Source organism: Phragmites australis, chromosome 17, assembly GCF_958298935.1.
Source record: "Phragmites australis chromosome 17, lpPhrAust1.1, whole genome shotgun sequence".
In the NCBI taxonomy this organism is placed as follows: domain Eukaryota; kingdom Viridiplantae; phylum Streptophyta; class Magnoliopsida; order Poales; family Poaceae; genus Phragmites; species Phragmites australis.
The window spans coordinates 16,486,004-16,502,192 of NC_084937.1; the positions used below are offsets into that span (position 1 = coordinate 16,486,004).

The 16,189-nt window shown below is 42.2% G+C and overlaps 1 protein-coding gene across 8 annotated transcripts; it reads right to left on the minus strand.

Annotated features, from left to right (window-relative positions):
- Positions 1-780: 780 nt before the first annotated feature.
- Positions 781-15,488, minus strand: LOC133897189 (probable LRR receptor-like serine/threonine-protein kinase At1g51810). 8 transcript variants are annotated; one of them, XM_062337817.1, is made up of 13 exons: positions 15,340-15,488; positions 14,710-15,241; positions 13,967-14,445; positions 12,341-12,479; positions 12,152-12,223; positions 3,533-3,604; positions 3,393-3,461; positions 3,066-3,241; positions 2,727-2,989; positions 2,504-2,630; positions 1,980-2,072; positions 1,682-1,871; positions 781-1,453 (listed from the first exon to the last, which is right to left on the minus strand). In XM_062337817.1, the coding sequence occupies exons 1-13, from the start codon at positions 15,467-15,469 to the stop codon at positions 1,069-1,071; spliced, it is 2,727 nt and encodes a 908-aa protein (XP_062193801.1). In that variant the 5' UTR covers positions 15,470-15,488; the 3' UTR covers positions 781-1,068. The 8 variants fall into 8 exon arrangements, with proteins under 8 accessions (XP_062193801.1, XP_062193800.1, XP_062193804.1 ...); XM_062337816.1 differs by having other exon boundaries at positions 13,967-14,454; positions 15,340-15,486; XM_062337820.1 differs by having other exon boundaries at positions 1,980-2,048; positions 3,090-3,241; positions 13,967-14,454; positions 15,340-15,484.
- Positions 15,489-16,189: the final 701 nt, after the last annotated feature.

The following is a 16,189-nucleotide window of genomic DNA, read 5'->3' on the forward strand; positions in this document are numbered from 1 at the left end:
GATAATTGATTTCCATATGCGGTTATTTAAGTGAACCGCCTATAATAATTGATTTTCATAGGCACTCTTTTTTGCGTCTATGAAAATCGTCTATTCCTACAAGCTTTCAACCAGATACGGATGGCTAAAACATCTCTGTAAATAGGTTATCATCCACCTCTAATAATGGTTTTTATAATAGTGAATATTCCTTGTGGTACTGCCTGTAGCGCCTCGAGGCTTCTTGTGTATAGAAACATAGGAAGCCGAGGAACTTCAAATCATGTTTGTACAGCATGACAAATGCAAAATCAACCATTGAAGTCTAACCTCGGTGAAAATTATATATCAAAGAAGAAACAATTGGAAATGAAATAAACCTCGAGATCATGTAAGAGCACAACCTGTTCACAGGTAAGAGCGGTAAGTAGCTGAACACCCCCACACCTCTTTGCAGAAACCTTGAGCACAAAAGCACGGGCGCATGCTCTCATCTGCCCCAACATGACACAGTCACAGACACAGTTCATCGAAGCAATTTTTGCTCATATTAGTAGTCCAAATTTGAAAATTTTGGCTGCCCTTTTTAATAAGAAAATAGTATACTCAGATTGTCAAAAAATGAGCTTGGAGTTTCCGGTTAGCTATCTAAGCAAATAATACTGCAGCAATTCAACTAGTAGAACACAACAGCACTGTATGCAAAGGCAGCATGAATATATTTGAAACATGGTAACAATAAGGCAGGGATCAAAGGAAAACACAGGAAATCAAATGAACCTACGTACAAAGACATGGAAAAGGCATAACCTTTTCAATACTTGCTTCAGATTAAAATCAAGCCTTTATGTTGTTCCATTTATGGAATATAAACATGGATAATCCAAAAGAAACAAAACAAACGAACACAGAAGCATGGGGTTCTCAAAAACTTTGCACAGACAAGCTATTGTAGATTCAAAACAATGCACAAACATATACTAGTGTGCCTTCACATGACAAATCGTTCATCAAAACGCCCGTTGTAGACTTGTAGCAGAGACCCATCAACGATGCATCAAATAGAGGTACAGATACACGCAGACAGCTTCATCTTGCCAATGGACCAAATGTGGACACCATAGCTGCTATATCACTCCTGAAGATACTATCCTTCTCGCGAGCTTCCTCCAACGCTAGGCTCTCCTTCAGCTGTACCACAACGGCGGCCATCGTTGGCCTTTGAGCAGCAGAATCCGCCGTGCACATCATAGCAGTGTCGACCACCTTCCACATGGAATTGATGTCGTAGGCACTTCCAAGCCGTGCATCAACAACCGAGCTTATGTCGCTGGTGGCGATCCTCCGTTTAACGCGTTGGACGATGTGACCGTGGCCAGGCACCATCGGAGGCTCGCCGGTGGCTACTTCAAGCAGAACAACCCCAAAGCTGTAAACATCGCTGCTCTCGGTGAGCCTTCCAGTGAGGTAGTACCTGAAGAAACAGCAACAAGAATGTTCAAGAAAAACAGAACACCAGACAAGCCTCATCCTATCAAATCTAAAAATTGCATGAAAAGGAAACCATGTGGCATATAATGGCACCAGTTTTATTAGTTTTCTTTCATGTACATGGAAAATTCAGCTGTTTACGATGCACTCATTCAAAAACAAGTACATGAAAAAAGTACTACCAAATTAGTATACGCAGGAAGCGACATACTCAGGATCCATGTAACCAGGTGTGCCTGCTGCAGTGGCTGATATGTGTGTTTGAGCATCGCTAAGATATGTTCTGCTTAGTCCCAAATCTGCTATTTTAGCTCGCAGATTTTGACCCAAGAGAATGTTGTTGCTCTTCACATCCCGGTGAATTATTGGCAGGCTGCAACCTTTGTGCAAATAATCCAGACCTATATATATAACAGGAATGCCAGAAGACAAAAATGAAAAAGAAGAGCATATGGCAGATTTGCCTTAGAAAAATCCAGTTCGCTTTGTGTGTTTTTATTGCAGCATACCTTGTGCAGCTTCAAGCACTACTCGTACACGTGTCCCCCAATTGAAGGTTTCAGCAACACCATTTTTACCTTCAATGTTTTCACAGAAGATAACTGTTTAACAACTTCACATGTCAACTTCAGCAAATTTATGGAATGTTTCTCTATTTCTAGTTTTTCTTTGTAATCCTCTAATGGAATTGCACAACTTAATAATCAAAATAAGAGCGACCCTTTGACAAGTTGAGTATATACATTAGCTGAAGTCATCCCTCATCCAAATGTTAAGACGGACGGACGGGATAAGGGGGATGCTGGCTCCCCTAGGCACAAATTTCGTGACCATGCTGTCACTTAGGATTAGGCAATTCAGAAGGAAGACATACCAAAGAGGCTTTTAATTTTCAGATACAAGAGGTATATAAAGTTCACTCAAGATGACTTCTCAGGTCCAAACCATGAATAGATATTTCAGATGCAATTTTTAAAAAGTCACATAGTTGGTTATGTCTTAATTAGTACTCAATAAGTTTGAATAGACAAACCTCTCAGATGGTCAAAAAGACTGCCCTGAGACATGTACTCATAAACCAGTGCCAAATGATCATTCTCGAAGCAGTAACCAATCAAAGACACTATATTCCTGTGATGCACCTTTGTCAGGCTCCAAACCTATGTAACAAGATACAAAAGACAGGAAAAATATATTAATTGCAAAGTTAGATTTCAACGCGTCTCGAACTTTTCTAGGTGACTGAAATTTGGTACCTCAGCCAAAAATTCATCAAGCCCATGTGATGATGATTCAGAACGCATCTTGACAGCAACATCAGTATCGTCTTCTAAACGGCCATAGTACACAAGCCCAAAACCTCCTTTCCCTATGACCTGTTTGAATTTATTAGTGAACTTCTCCAGATCCTTGTACGTGAACCGGCGATTCTCGGTATTTGGTAGGTGCTCCTCGTGAATTTTTGTACTTCCCAGAGCACTCTCAAGTGGTGGATCTCTTGTGGGATCATGTGTGGAAACTGGATGCACAAGTATCAGATATATAACAGAAAAAGCAAGTATAAAAAACTGAAATATATGAATACATGTCATTACAGGATAGGACAAGAGGATGCCCACCAGTAGGATTTCCTTTCTCTCTCCAGACGAAATATGCAAGAAGAAGTAGAGCCACAACCAGGACAGGAACCACTACTGAAATAGCTATGACAACTGCTCTGTTTTTTGACGTGCTTATTGTTTTGTTACACATATGCCCATCAGACCCATATCTGAAATTACATAACACAATCAGGTTTGGATTTACTTTGGAGGAAAAAAGTCCTAAGACAGTGACATGTTTGAAGATCACAGAGAGAGACACAATCTAAAATTCAGAAGCAGATTAATGGAAAAACAAACATTGAGAAGAAAACCAGAAACCTGAAGACAAGTGATCCGGTGTAATTTTTACATAGGGACTCACCACTCAGATGGTTGCCAGACAAATTTCTGAAGAAAGTGAAAGGCGATATGTAAAGTCTCTGGCTAGGTAATAGCATGCAACAAATATATCAACTTACAGAACTCGTAGGGAGGACAAACTTGGTATGGAATCAGGTATTGACCCGCTTAAGTTGTTATAAGACAAATCCCTGAAATATTTACACAACTATAGTAAGGAAGCCCAGAAATATATAGGCGCTTATTTCAAACTCTACATCGATGGAATATGATAAAAATCTGGGTCTATCAAGCTGCAGCATGATTTAAGACATATCCCCCAATTATTGAGCTAGTCATATGTGTTGGGTATGATCTCGGGGCCCTCTCTCTCCTTAATAGAATCCTAACTAACGTCCGACTAAAAGGGGAGTCCCGTACCACCTTGCGTTGCGATCAGTGGCGCAACCGATCCTAGATGGTTGTGGTCCCGTTCCGTACCGTGCAGATATAAAAATGAGGGGGAGCCGGCACCTCACGTTGAGATTGATCTTGTGAGGTTTAGCCTCTCCCAAACACACACATTCAACCTGCCAATCAAATTTAGTGCACGGCAGCGGAGTTAAGGCCGCTGTCGTGACTTCACCGAGCTACGCCGTCCACCCTACGACTATTTACACCGACACGCTCACGCTCTTCAATTTCATTGATCAACAAAGGATGGCATCACCAAATTCAGGTATACGTTCACGCTTCTGCTATTAGGGTGTTTGATCTTAGGGCTAGCTTTAGTGATGATTAAGTGAAGTTTTACTTCTAACATTTGGTACCAGAGCAAGTGTTAGCCCTAATCAGACCACTATTAGACTTAATTATGTTTATTGATGATCAATTAGTCATGAATGATCATGTTTAAGTATAATTGATGTCAATTAGGTTCGGCTAATGTTAATTAGGCCCAATTTTGATCTTTCATTCAGTACTGTTGTTGTCAATTAAGCAAGTTTAGGCAATAATTACTTCTGTTTAAGGCTTAATTGATGCGAATTAGCCCTAATTAGCATTGTTTAAACCTACATGTTCATGTATTAGGGTTCTTTAAGGCTCGGATTAGATGTTTTTATGCATATATGTATGTTCTTGTGTGTTTTGGGGGGTAAATCCACAACTTTCATACCGAATTGAGTTCGGGTAGCATTAAGGAGGGGATTGGGGAAACTCGAATGCAAATCCTAATGAATATCCCAATCCCCATTCTCCCCCCAAAATCCGAACCTTAAATCCCCAAATCCGAACCCTAAATCCTCAAATCTGAGCCCAAAATCCAAAAAAAACCCGAACCTTATAGATGGTTAGCTTACTGTTTTGCGGTGTTTTTGTTCGCCGCCGAGGCCACCGGAGTTGCTTCATCCTTGCCTCTAGCAGATTCCCCTCCTCGGCGTCAGGTGCGTGCGGATCTTCCTGAGCCATCGAGGTCTCCGTCTTGTGTATGCACACCGGAGCTCCGCTCTCCTTCTCGCCGCGCGCACCATCCACACGGGCACCACCACAGACCAACCAATGGAGGCGCGCGCGATCTCGATCGCACGCGCGCTCCAGCGGGTAGTCCCTGTAGCGTCGTCCTCTTCTCTCTCTCTCTCTCTCTCTCTCTCTCTCTCTCTCTCTCTCTCTCTCTCTCTCTCTCTCTCTCTCTCTCGTTGGCGACGAGCGCTGCCGGTGCGGCCTCCTTTCCTCTCTCGGCCGCGCGGGTTTCTCGGAGGAGACGAGGATGAGTGAATTAGGTCTAGGGTTTTCGGCTGGCATGACGTTTTGTTTGGACGAAAAATGTCGGAGAACCGCCGGATGAAGATGGACGGCTGAGAATGCTCACGCACATGGGCTCGGGTGGCCGGGCCGGCGCGCACTGAAGAGGACTGGGCCGCGTGCTGCATGGGCCGCAAGTCCAACTTTGGGCTGAATGGTTGCGCGCGCATGTCCGGACCGAGCCAGGCCGAGAGGCCGTTTTGGGCTGTTTTTCCCTAAAGCTTTGGGTTTTTCCATTTATTTGGAATTTTCAGTTATTTCTAACGCTTTTTTCATTTATGCACTGGAATACCTAATGCAAATAGCCCAAAGTTAATGATGATTAGTGCATAAAATATTATGGTTAATTCTCTTGTTGAATTGGATCCAACAGGAAGATTTTTCTGGAGAATTTTATGATCATTTTATGTAGGTTCATAATTACTTTCTGACCAAAGGTTGGTTGTGATTATGCGCCATCTTATGTAATAGTTTAAATTCTTTTCCGTTTCCTGCCCAACAGTGATGCGAATTAAATTTTTATTTTCTGCATGATTTTAATCAAACAAATGTAGGGTTATTTTCATGCAAATTTTATTTCCTTATGATAAATTTACTAATCTGACCCAATTCTTCTCTCCAGCTCTTAACGCTTCCTCTATTGCCGCCACTATTGACGGCATAGAGCAACTTACGGGCAATAATTTTCCCGCTTGGAAAGCTAAGGTGACTGTTGTCCTTGGCGTTTTTGGACCTGGACTATGCACTCAGGGTTGACGCTGCCACTACTCCCGCTATTGGTGTGGAAAATTATGATGAATTAAAGAAAACTTATGATGCACTTTCTGAGAAGTGGGAGTGGTCCAACCGCATGTCTCTTATGATAATGAGAAACTCAATATCAGATGCTATAAAGGGAGAGATCCCAAACTCAGAAAAAGCTAAGACACACTTGGCATCTGTGGAGGAGCAATTTAAAGGCACCTCCAAGGTTTATGCCAGTACACTGATTCAGAAGCTGCTCAACACTAAGTATAATTATGGGTCCGGTGGCATAAGAGAACACATAATGATGATGACAGACATGGCTGCCAAACTCAAGGGCATGGACATGGAAATCTCTGAGGGTTTCCTTGTTCACTTCATTATGACCTCTCTCCCTCCTAAGTTTACTCCTTTTAAGATAGATTACAACACTCAGAAAGAGAAGTGGAGCATGAGTGACTTGATCGCGATGTGCGTCCAAGAGGAAGAGAGGGTGAGGGCTGAAAATAAAGACTTTGTGAATCAAGTTAGCAGCCCTAAGAATAAGAGAAAATTCCAAGGGGATTTCAAGTCTAAGAAGAAGTTGCATTTTTTTGCTAAACACGACAAGGCAGCACAGAGGGCGCCCAAGGCGCATGCTCCTTCTGCTTCTGCCTCTCAAGAATCTAAGGATGACGTATGCCACTTCTGCCACAAGAAGGACCACTACCAAAAGGATTGTGTTGGTTTCCTGAAGTGGCTCACAAAGAAGGGTAATGATTTAATAACATTCATTGATGAATCTCTTTATGCTGATTTTTCCCTTAATTCATGGTGGATTGACTCAGGTGCCACTATGCACGTTTCCAACTCCTTACAGGGATTTCTTACCGTGAGAACATTAGGAAAGAGAGAGCGAAGTCCTAGAGTGGCCAATGGGAAGGAAGTTGAAGTTGAAGCTGTCGGATCCCTTCCATTAGTTCTTGATAGTGGCTTCACTCTTAGACTGAATAATGTAGTTTATGTTCCTTCCATGAGGAGGAATCTTATTTCTGTTTCAATGTTAGATGATGATGGTTTTCATTGTAATTTTGGAGATAATAAATGCATTCTTGAATTTAATTCAGATGTTTGGCTAAGCCATTAGGTTGGATTATTCCCAACTTTCTGCCATCTTTCCTTTTGCTCGAAATCCAAACGGAGTGGGTGGTTCGATTCCACCCTATGAACGAGAGCGAGACTGAACGAAAGAAAATGATTGGTCTTGCCATCCGACAAGAAAAACTTTATATGCTTCCTCTTAATGAATCCTTTGTGACGATGAATGTCTATGATGTAAGTCATAAGAGAAAGAGAAGTACAATTAATGAGACTTCTTTGAAACTGTGGCATTGTCGTCTAGGCCACATTTTGAGAGGGGGAATGGAGCGTCTCATTAAGGAAGAGATTTTCCAACCCTTAGACTTCTCCGACTCTGACCACTGCATAGATTGCATTAAAGGAAAATACGTTTAGCAAATAAAGAAAGGGGCCACTCGGAGCACAGGATTATTAGAATTAATTCACACGGACATATGTGGTCCTTTTCCTGTGATATCAGTTGACGGTTTTGATTCTTTCATTACCTTCATTGATGATTTCTCCCGTTACGGCTATATCTACCCCATTAAAGATCGATCTGAGTCTCTCGGCAAATTTAAGATATTTAAGGCTGAAGTAGAAAATCAGCACAACCTGAAGATTAAAGTAGTGAGATTGGATCGCGGGGGAGAATATTATGGGAGGCATGCCCCATATGGGCAAATCCCTGGTCCTTTTGCCAGATTCCTTTCGGGAAAATGGCATAATAGCCCAATATTCTACACCTGGTGAACCTCAACAAAACGGGGTAGCTGAGCGACGCAACCGCACGCTTATGGACATGGTGCGAAGCATGCTCAGCTATTCTAGTTTACCATTTGGACTGTGGATGGAGGCACTTAAGACAGCCGCATACATTCTTAATCGAGTTCCCAGTAAATCAGTTCCAAAAACACCTTATGAATTATGGACTGGAAGAAAACCCTCTTTAAAGTATTTACGCGTGTGGGGCTGTACAGCTGAAGCTAAAGTCTTTAATCCATATATTGGGAAATTAGATCCCAAGACAGTTAGTTGTCACTTTATCGGGTACCTAAAAGATCAAAGGGGTATCGCTTTTACTGTCCAGATAGGATCACTAAGTTCGTAGAAAAAAGACACGCTGTGTTTCTTGAGAACGGGGATCTGGAGCCAAGGGAAGTTGATCTTGAAGAAAAGCGGGTTTATGTTCCTACACCGCTGATCCAAGAGTCCTACATCCCTGTGCTCCAAGTGGTTGCACCCTCAGTGGAAACTAACGTCAGTGCACCCCCCCCCCTGTTGAGGTCTCTGAAATTCCTAATGATACACCTAACGATGAGCCTCAACAGTCCCCAGTCGTGCCTAACATATCGATCAGGTCTCGAACGATTACGTTGTTTACATGAATGAGGATGCTAATGATATAGGGAAGACAGAAGATCCCAACTCATATAAAGAGGCCATGATGAGTAAGCATTTGTCTGAGTGGCTTAATGCCATAAGTGACAAATTAAAGTCTATGAGCGATAATGATGTGTGGGACCTGGTAGAAATCCTTGACGGAGCCAAGACAGTAGAGTGTAAATGGGTCTACAAAACAAAACATGACTCTAATGGGAACATCGAATAGTTCAAAGCAAGGCTCGTAGCTAAAGGCTTCTCGCAAAGAGAAGGAATCGATTATAATGAAACCTTCTCTCCTGTATCAAGTAAATATTCTTTCAGAATAATTATGGCGTTCACAGCGCATTATGATTTAGAACTGCATCGGATGGATGTAAAGACGGCATTCCTTAATGGTGACTTGGAAGAAAATGTTTACATGGCTCAGCCAGAAGGTTTTATCATGAAAGGCAAGGAACATTTGGGATGTCACCTTAAGAAATCAATTTATAGTCTAAAGCAAGTGTCTAGGCAGTGGTACCTCAAGTTTGATAAAGTTATTAGAAATTTTGGCTTTAAAGAAAATGAAGTTGATAACTACATTTATGTAAAGTTTAAAGGGGGAAAATTTACCATCTTAGTTCTTTATGTGGATGATATCTTATTGGATAGCAGTGATAAGGATATGCTGTTTGAGACCAAGAGATTTCTTTCCTCTAATTTTGATATGAAAGATCTCGGTGAAGCCTCTTATGTTCTTGGCATTGAAATTCACTGAGATCGGTCCAAAGGAGTATTAGGTTTGTCTCAAAAGACATACATTGACAGAGTACTGAAGAAATACAATATGCATAAGTGCTCTACCATGCTTGCTCCTATTGTTAAGGGCAATAAGTTTGGGATATTTCAGTGTCCAAGGAACCAATATGAAATTGATCAAATGAAGTTGGTTCTTTATGCTTCAGCTGTCGGAAGCATTATGTATTCTCAAGTATGTACACGCCCTGACTTAGCTTTCGTAACCGGGATGCTTGGCAGATATCAGTCAAATTCAGGACCGGACCACTGGAAAGCCGTTAAGAAAGTCCTTCCCTATTTGCAAGGCACTAAAAACTACATGCTCATATTTAGAGAATCCGATAACCTTGAAGTCATTGGTTATTCGGATGCAGACTTTGCGAGGTGTATAGACACTAAAAAATCCACGTCAGGTTATATCTTCACCCTCGTTGGAGGAGCTATCTCGTGGAAAAGCTCCAAACAGACACTTACTGCATCTTCAACGATGCAAGCTGAGTTTGTGGCATGTTATGAGGCTACCGGGCAGGCAGTATGGCTAAAGAACTTTATCCCGAGATTAAGAGTGGTCGATAGTATTTTAAAACCACTTACGTTATACTGCGACAATCAACCCGCAGTTTTCTATACGAGTAACAACAAGTCGAGTGGTGCTGCCAAACATATCGACATTAAGTATTATGTTGTGAAAGATCGAATCCAGGATCAAACAATAAGTGTCAAGCATATAAGTACTAAATCAATGCTTGCAGATCGTGATCATGTTGCCGGCATGGCATTATTGGAAAGCCTATGATTCTGGATAAGAGGACCATAATGCAAACCAACTCCCATTAGGAATAATGTTTTTCCATTTCGAGATGAAATAGTGTACTGTAGGTTTTTGTGTTTCAGTGGTATTTAATTAGCCGCTGTAATACTTTCCCTTGGTGTACTATTTCATTGAGAGTGGCTTATAATGTTAGTCTTATAATCAAGGGGGAGAATGTTGGATATGATCTCGGGGCCCTCTCTCTCTTTAATAGAATCCTAACTAACATCCGACTAAAAGGGGAGTCCCATACCACCTTGCGCTACGATCAGTAGTGCAACCGATCCTAGATGGTTGTGGTCCCATTCTGTGCCATGCAGATATAAAAATGAGGGGGAGCCGGCACCTCACGTTGAGATTGATCTCGTGAGGTTTAGCCTCTCCCAAACACACACATTCGACCTTCCGATCAAATTTAGTGCATGGCAGCGGAGCGAAGGCCGCTGCCGTGACTTCACCGAGCTACGCCGTCCACCCTGCGACCATCTACATCGACACGCTCACGCTCTTCAATTTCATTGATCAACAAAGGATGGCGTCACCAAATTCAGGTATACGTTCACGCTTCCACTTAAGATGTGTCTGTCTTTAGGGCTAATCATGTTTAAGATGAGTTTTTTTTATCTATCAATATGGGATAAAGCCACATATGTTCTAATTTACAGATTGAGGAATGTGACTAGAAAGAATGATTTAATTTACATATTGGACAAAATGAACACATGGTTATGTCAAATATGCCATCACGAAAGAGACTCTCCTATAATAGTGTCATATAGGCCCTGTTTATTTTTTCTTATCAACATCTTCTACTTCTCATAAAAGCTGATAAACTGATAAACTGAAACAAATGCCTAACTTATTGCTGGCTTATGACTTTTCTGATAAGTTAGCTTCTGGTGAAATAAACTAAAAGCTGATAAGCTAGCTGAGACCAGCTTTTGTGCTGAGAGCCTAAAAATTAAACCCATAAGCTAACCACTTTTCTCAAAAGTCATAAGTAGCTTTTCAGAAAAAAAAACTCATAGGTTTCAGCTGTGCCAAACAAAGCCATAGTCATGACAGCTATATATATAGTGCAACGCAACAGGACATGCACCTTGGCATGATGTATGCTACTACAGAGTACACTAGCTTAAGCTTAGATGTATTGTGACTTTCGAGCTTAAGTTATAGCCAAAGAGATGGCTTATTTGGCCTTCTTTAACATAATCTGTCTCTTTGACATGAAAGCTTAATATTGGGGAGGATGGTTTATCGGATTATAACTTTATAAAGGCCAGTAGAGTGGACTCAGCAAAAACAAATTCCTAGACTGTCTCAGTGAACTAACTTATTTAGCACTCACAAAAATAAATTCCTAGAGTACTGGTTCAGTGAACTAACTTATTTAGCCCAAAACATATAAGCCGTAGAAACTGCTTATACATAATAAGCTTACACAATTCGTAACATAACCCTAGTTCTAACTTTTCATGAGTTTAATCAGAACACAACTGTTGCAATGTTTCTCGAGTTTCTAAACAAACATAAAACTCAAAAGTGGAAAGAATAACAGAAATCTGAACATAGACAAAGACTTGCAAGGATGGCTTCCTCTATCCTCCCTCGTCATACTAAAATACTGGATTATACAATGGGTATCTCCTCCAGTCCCACCTTTCCGTACATTTGTTATGATATAATACCTTTTTAGGCATATGGAGTATCACTGAATTTTTATCCTAAAGAGGAAGTGAGTTGTGGCTGTTTGGGGGCTTTTCACAGCTCCTCAAGGCTACATCTCACTTCTGCACCAATAGGATAGCACTCTCCTAGTCTCCTGTTCAGTGAAGTGCCCCATAGCATATACAACAACGGTATAATCTTAACAGTATGTCAAGAAGTACATTGGGTTCTCTAAATACTCGATCATTTGCTTAAGAGAATTCTCAAATGCAATATATAGTTTTGGTAGAACAAATGTATCTGCAGATCACAAAGATATAATCATGTGCAAAAGAAGTGTTCTTGTTAGGATCTAGTTGCTGCTTGTTCACTCATGATTAAATGTACAACGAGGTGCTCATTCATGGCAAATTGAGGCTTCTGACAAAAATAATAGAAGGTGGAGGATATACATTGATTGTGTAGCACTTACAAATTCTCGAGTGCAGTGAGCAATGTAAAATTCGTAGATATGACACCACGCAAGTTGTTGTTGGAGAGATCTCTGCATTAGAATTTTCAATCCAACATTGAGTCAAACACACAAATAATTTGCTGGACTACTAGTAATTGTAATAATGAAGATGCTAAACATTTACATCGAATGCTTATGGATACTCACAGTGATGTTATCCTCGTAGTGTCATCACTTATATTGCTGCATTTCACACCGTTCCAAGCATATATCGTTGGAAAACATGGGTCACCCGTCCAGTTTTTTTGTATGCCATACTCAAATTTGATAGCGATGATGGCGTCAACTAGCACAGATAAAGAACAGTCAGAATGTAAGTTTGAGAACAGACTGGCAAACATTCAGGTTCATGGTTTCTCAGACCAATTGCATATGCAAGAGTGGAAAAACAAAATTATTCAATTCGAGGTAGAATCTTTGGCAAAAGAACATTTCAACCTCATCTATTCCTTCAATTCAGCGAGAAATCTGACAAGGGGGTGAACCCACATCAGTGAGATAACCTTAAGCGTCATTTGATCGAACACGCGGGCACCTGCTGCTGAGGACATAGTCCGTTGCCACCGCCGTGGGCTCCGTCCTGCTCCCCGCTGTCACGACGATGCAACCGCTCCCCCGACCACCTCACCTCGTACTTAGATGTGGTTGGGGCGGAGGTGGTCGGCGTTGCAAATGAACGAATTGCCCTCCTATCAATCCAACAGGGGATGGGTCTAAGGCATTTGTGTCAATGGTTTGTTTAGTAACAAGGGTGTGTTTGGTTCAAGGATAGGGTGGGATGAGAGAAGACGATCCCTGTTTTTTGTGTTTGGTTTAAGGACAGTAGGGATAGAATTATCCCTCTTAAGAAATATTCTCTTAATATGCTAGATGAAACTATCCCTCCAAATCAGTGGGACGAAGCCATCCACCTTTACTAATCATGTTTATTAGTAAAATAATTAGTGATATTAGTATGTTTGTATTACTTATTAGTATATATTACTATGAGATTAGAATTTGTAAGGATTAATATAGTGGCAATTAATGAGCTAATTAGAGTATGATTAGGGTTAATTAGCATATTTTATTGTTAATTAGTAATGACTATGGAAAGAGTAATATTAATATGCGTTAGTGCATATTGATTAGTATATTATTAATAATTATTATTTAAAATTAAAAGATATAATTAGTTGATAATTCTCATCTCTATCCGTCCTCATCCCTCCAACTAAAAAAAGAGGTTCATCCTATCCATCCAACCAAACAAAAAGATGATTATCCCATCCTTTAAAAAAAGGACGGCCCTATCCCATCCCACTTTGCCTCCCATCCAAACACACTCCAAGTGTACCAAACTTGCTAAGCTAAAATTTGGCTACTTTAACCCAATTTGGTCACCATTTGGCTGGATGCCAAAATTTGGTGCCCAAGTTTGGGTGCAAACCAAACAATATTCCCACGCTGCTTGAATTATTGTATCTAGTTCTTGATTAGATCATCGCAGTTTCACAAACAAAATCTTTCTTGTTGTGTGTTGTTTTACCATGTGACGATAGTCTCTGGTGCACTTCGTGACTTCCTTCTCGTTTCCTTATTTCCCTGTCTATGTTGGATTTATTTTTCCATTAATCAAGAGAAAAAAAGGTAATACCTAAAAAGAGAAGCTCGGACATCAACCCTTCTCATCATAGAAAACATAAATGCAAAGAAAGACCCCAATTTGTACCACAATGGATCTAAATTATCCATACAAAAGTGTGTGAGAGGGAAGGCGAAGAAAGGACTCACTGTCTTTAGAGAATGTCGTCGGAATACTGTGTGGGATGAGATTATAAATCTCAAAAGCGTTGATCATTGGGGGTAGCATGGACTTGGCGGTGGCGGCGAGAGTGATGTTGTAGGTGCCATCGGTGGTTGTGTTCAAGGCGGAGGAGCTATAGACGCACGAAGCAACCAGGGACGAAGGGTTGTACGAGCTTCCTAGTTGGTTGCCGTTGAAGTATATGTCAAACTGCCGGAGCTGAGTGTTCTGAAAGTCAGCGAAGTGAAGGAACGCCATAAAGGAGTACGTCTTCCTGGAATCTTGCCATGCCGTGACGGTGAGCACCGTGTCATTGCCGATTGCTGCAACGGCTGTCCGGAGGATAGGCGATGACACTGCGAAGCTGGGGTCCGGCTGGATGGTCAATTCGGTTGACAAGTTTGTCCACTGTGCGCTAGCGATATCCATTGGCCACCAGATCCGATCATATGGATCGTCCGAAAACCTTAACGAACTTCAAGAAAAAATGTTACGTCATTGAGAAATCATGGATTTGGTAACACTACCGTACTCTTCTTTCTTATTTTGAAGTAAGCTTGACTTTTATGGTCTCTGCTATTTAACTTTGATCATACCTTTATATCTTCAAATTAACTTGTAGCAGTGTAATTAATTATACTACTATGGAGATATTCTTACGATTTTGCACCATTTTCAATTATTAGATCATTATTTAATTTTCACATGGCGTGCTTCTCGGTACGCCCACCTGCTCTGACGGCCCATGCTACGCCGATAATAAATGGACAAGGACAAGCCGGGCGTGACGGGCGGGTAGAGCGCGCCGGGGAGCGGCCTGAGCTCTAGCACGGACACGAACGGCGTGCCGAGGCCGGTGTTCACCAGGCACACCGGCGTCCAGCCCGCCCATGCCACGAAAAGCGCCTCGCACACAATGTTGCGGCTGACGTTCGGCGTCTCCCAGAAGTTGCCCCCCAGGAACAGGTCGAACTCCACCAACTTGCTGTTCTTGCCGTCGTAGTTGCCGTACTCGAACTCCGCCCGCACCAGGTACTTGTTCCCTTCCACCGTGGGCAGCCCGTAGCAGTTCCGCACGCCGGTCGGGAAGCTCCGGACAGTGAGGTACCTGCGTGGCACCGACTGGGACTGGTACTCGACGGCCACCACGTGGTTCTCGCCGGTGTCGATGTACGGGCCGTCGGGGACGTAGACGATGCCGGTGCCTTGGTCCGTGTAGCCGCTGTACTTGTCGTCCAGGCCGCAGTCGATACTCAAGAAGCCTGAAAATTCATGCACGAGCGATCAATTATCAAGTAATAAGTATCTTAGCTTTGCATAGATGATACACATATATGATCGATGCACTGAAGCGAGGAACCTGGCTCCTGACCGACGACGACATGAACCGCCGGGGCTAATAGCACTAGTAAAACCAAGAACGCCAACGCCATTGAGAGTTTGAGAGACGACGAGCAGCAGCCGGTCACTTGTAATGGAGATGGCTCCATATTTATAGATCTTTTTCATGTCAAGATTCCTTAGAGAGAAAATTTCCCTTTGCCCCTCATGGAAACTCGTTCTAGATTTTTATCCAAATTTTGTTCTGCTAATTTTTTTTATTTGCACTAATTGCGTATAGATTTGTTTTTTTACCTTTGCCGTTCAATTAGGAGAAAAGGGAAAAAAGAGAGGAAAATTTACCCTCATTTTTGCAAATGACAACTTTGCCCCTCTTCCAACCCGATTGGGGCCTTCCCTCTTCGCTAGCTCTTAATCCTCCATGTTTCGAGGAAGTAACTGAGTAAGGTTGCACACTGAAGAAACCCTTGTTGACCACCTGCGAGGTGCTGCCATCATGCAAGGCACCAGCTTCATCACCAATAATAATGCCATACAGGGGCGGATCCACCGCTAGGGCGAGCCCGGGCGGCCGCCCGAGCTCCCCGGCGGCGGACTCCCCCTCCTCCTTATAGATTTCTAGAGGATTTATCGATTTTCGGCGGTGTGACTGCGTGAGGCTATGTCTATGTGAGGAACTGAGGAAGAAGAAGACTCATTTGGGGCTTTGGGCAGTTGGGTTGTGAGACTGACACCCGCACCTTTTCATCCACATGGCTCAGTGACCCAGTTGGATTCCAATCAGCCCAGTTGGATTGCTTCCTCTTCGCCCTTTCCCGTTTCCCCTAAATCAGACTCCTAATCTTCACCATAACTCCAATCAGCCCCTG

What these genes read in the sequence shown, in the direction of transcription:
- LOC133897189 (XM_062337816.1), bottom strand. Translation starts at nt 15,469, where the DNA reads ATGGAGCCATCTCCATTACAAGTGACCGGCTGCTGCTCGTCGTCTCTC. An exon ending in TTGTCCTCCCTACGAGTTCT is followed by an intron (nt 3,462 to 3,532) that starts GTAAGTTGATAT and finishes CACTTTCTTCAG; the next exon opens with AAATTTGTCTGGCAACCATC. An exon ending in ACCGGATCACTTGTCTTCAG is followed by an intron (nt 3,242 to 3,392) that starts GTTTCTGGTTTT and finishes ATGTAATTTCAG; the next exon opens with ATATGGGTCTGATGGGCATA.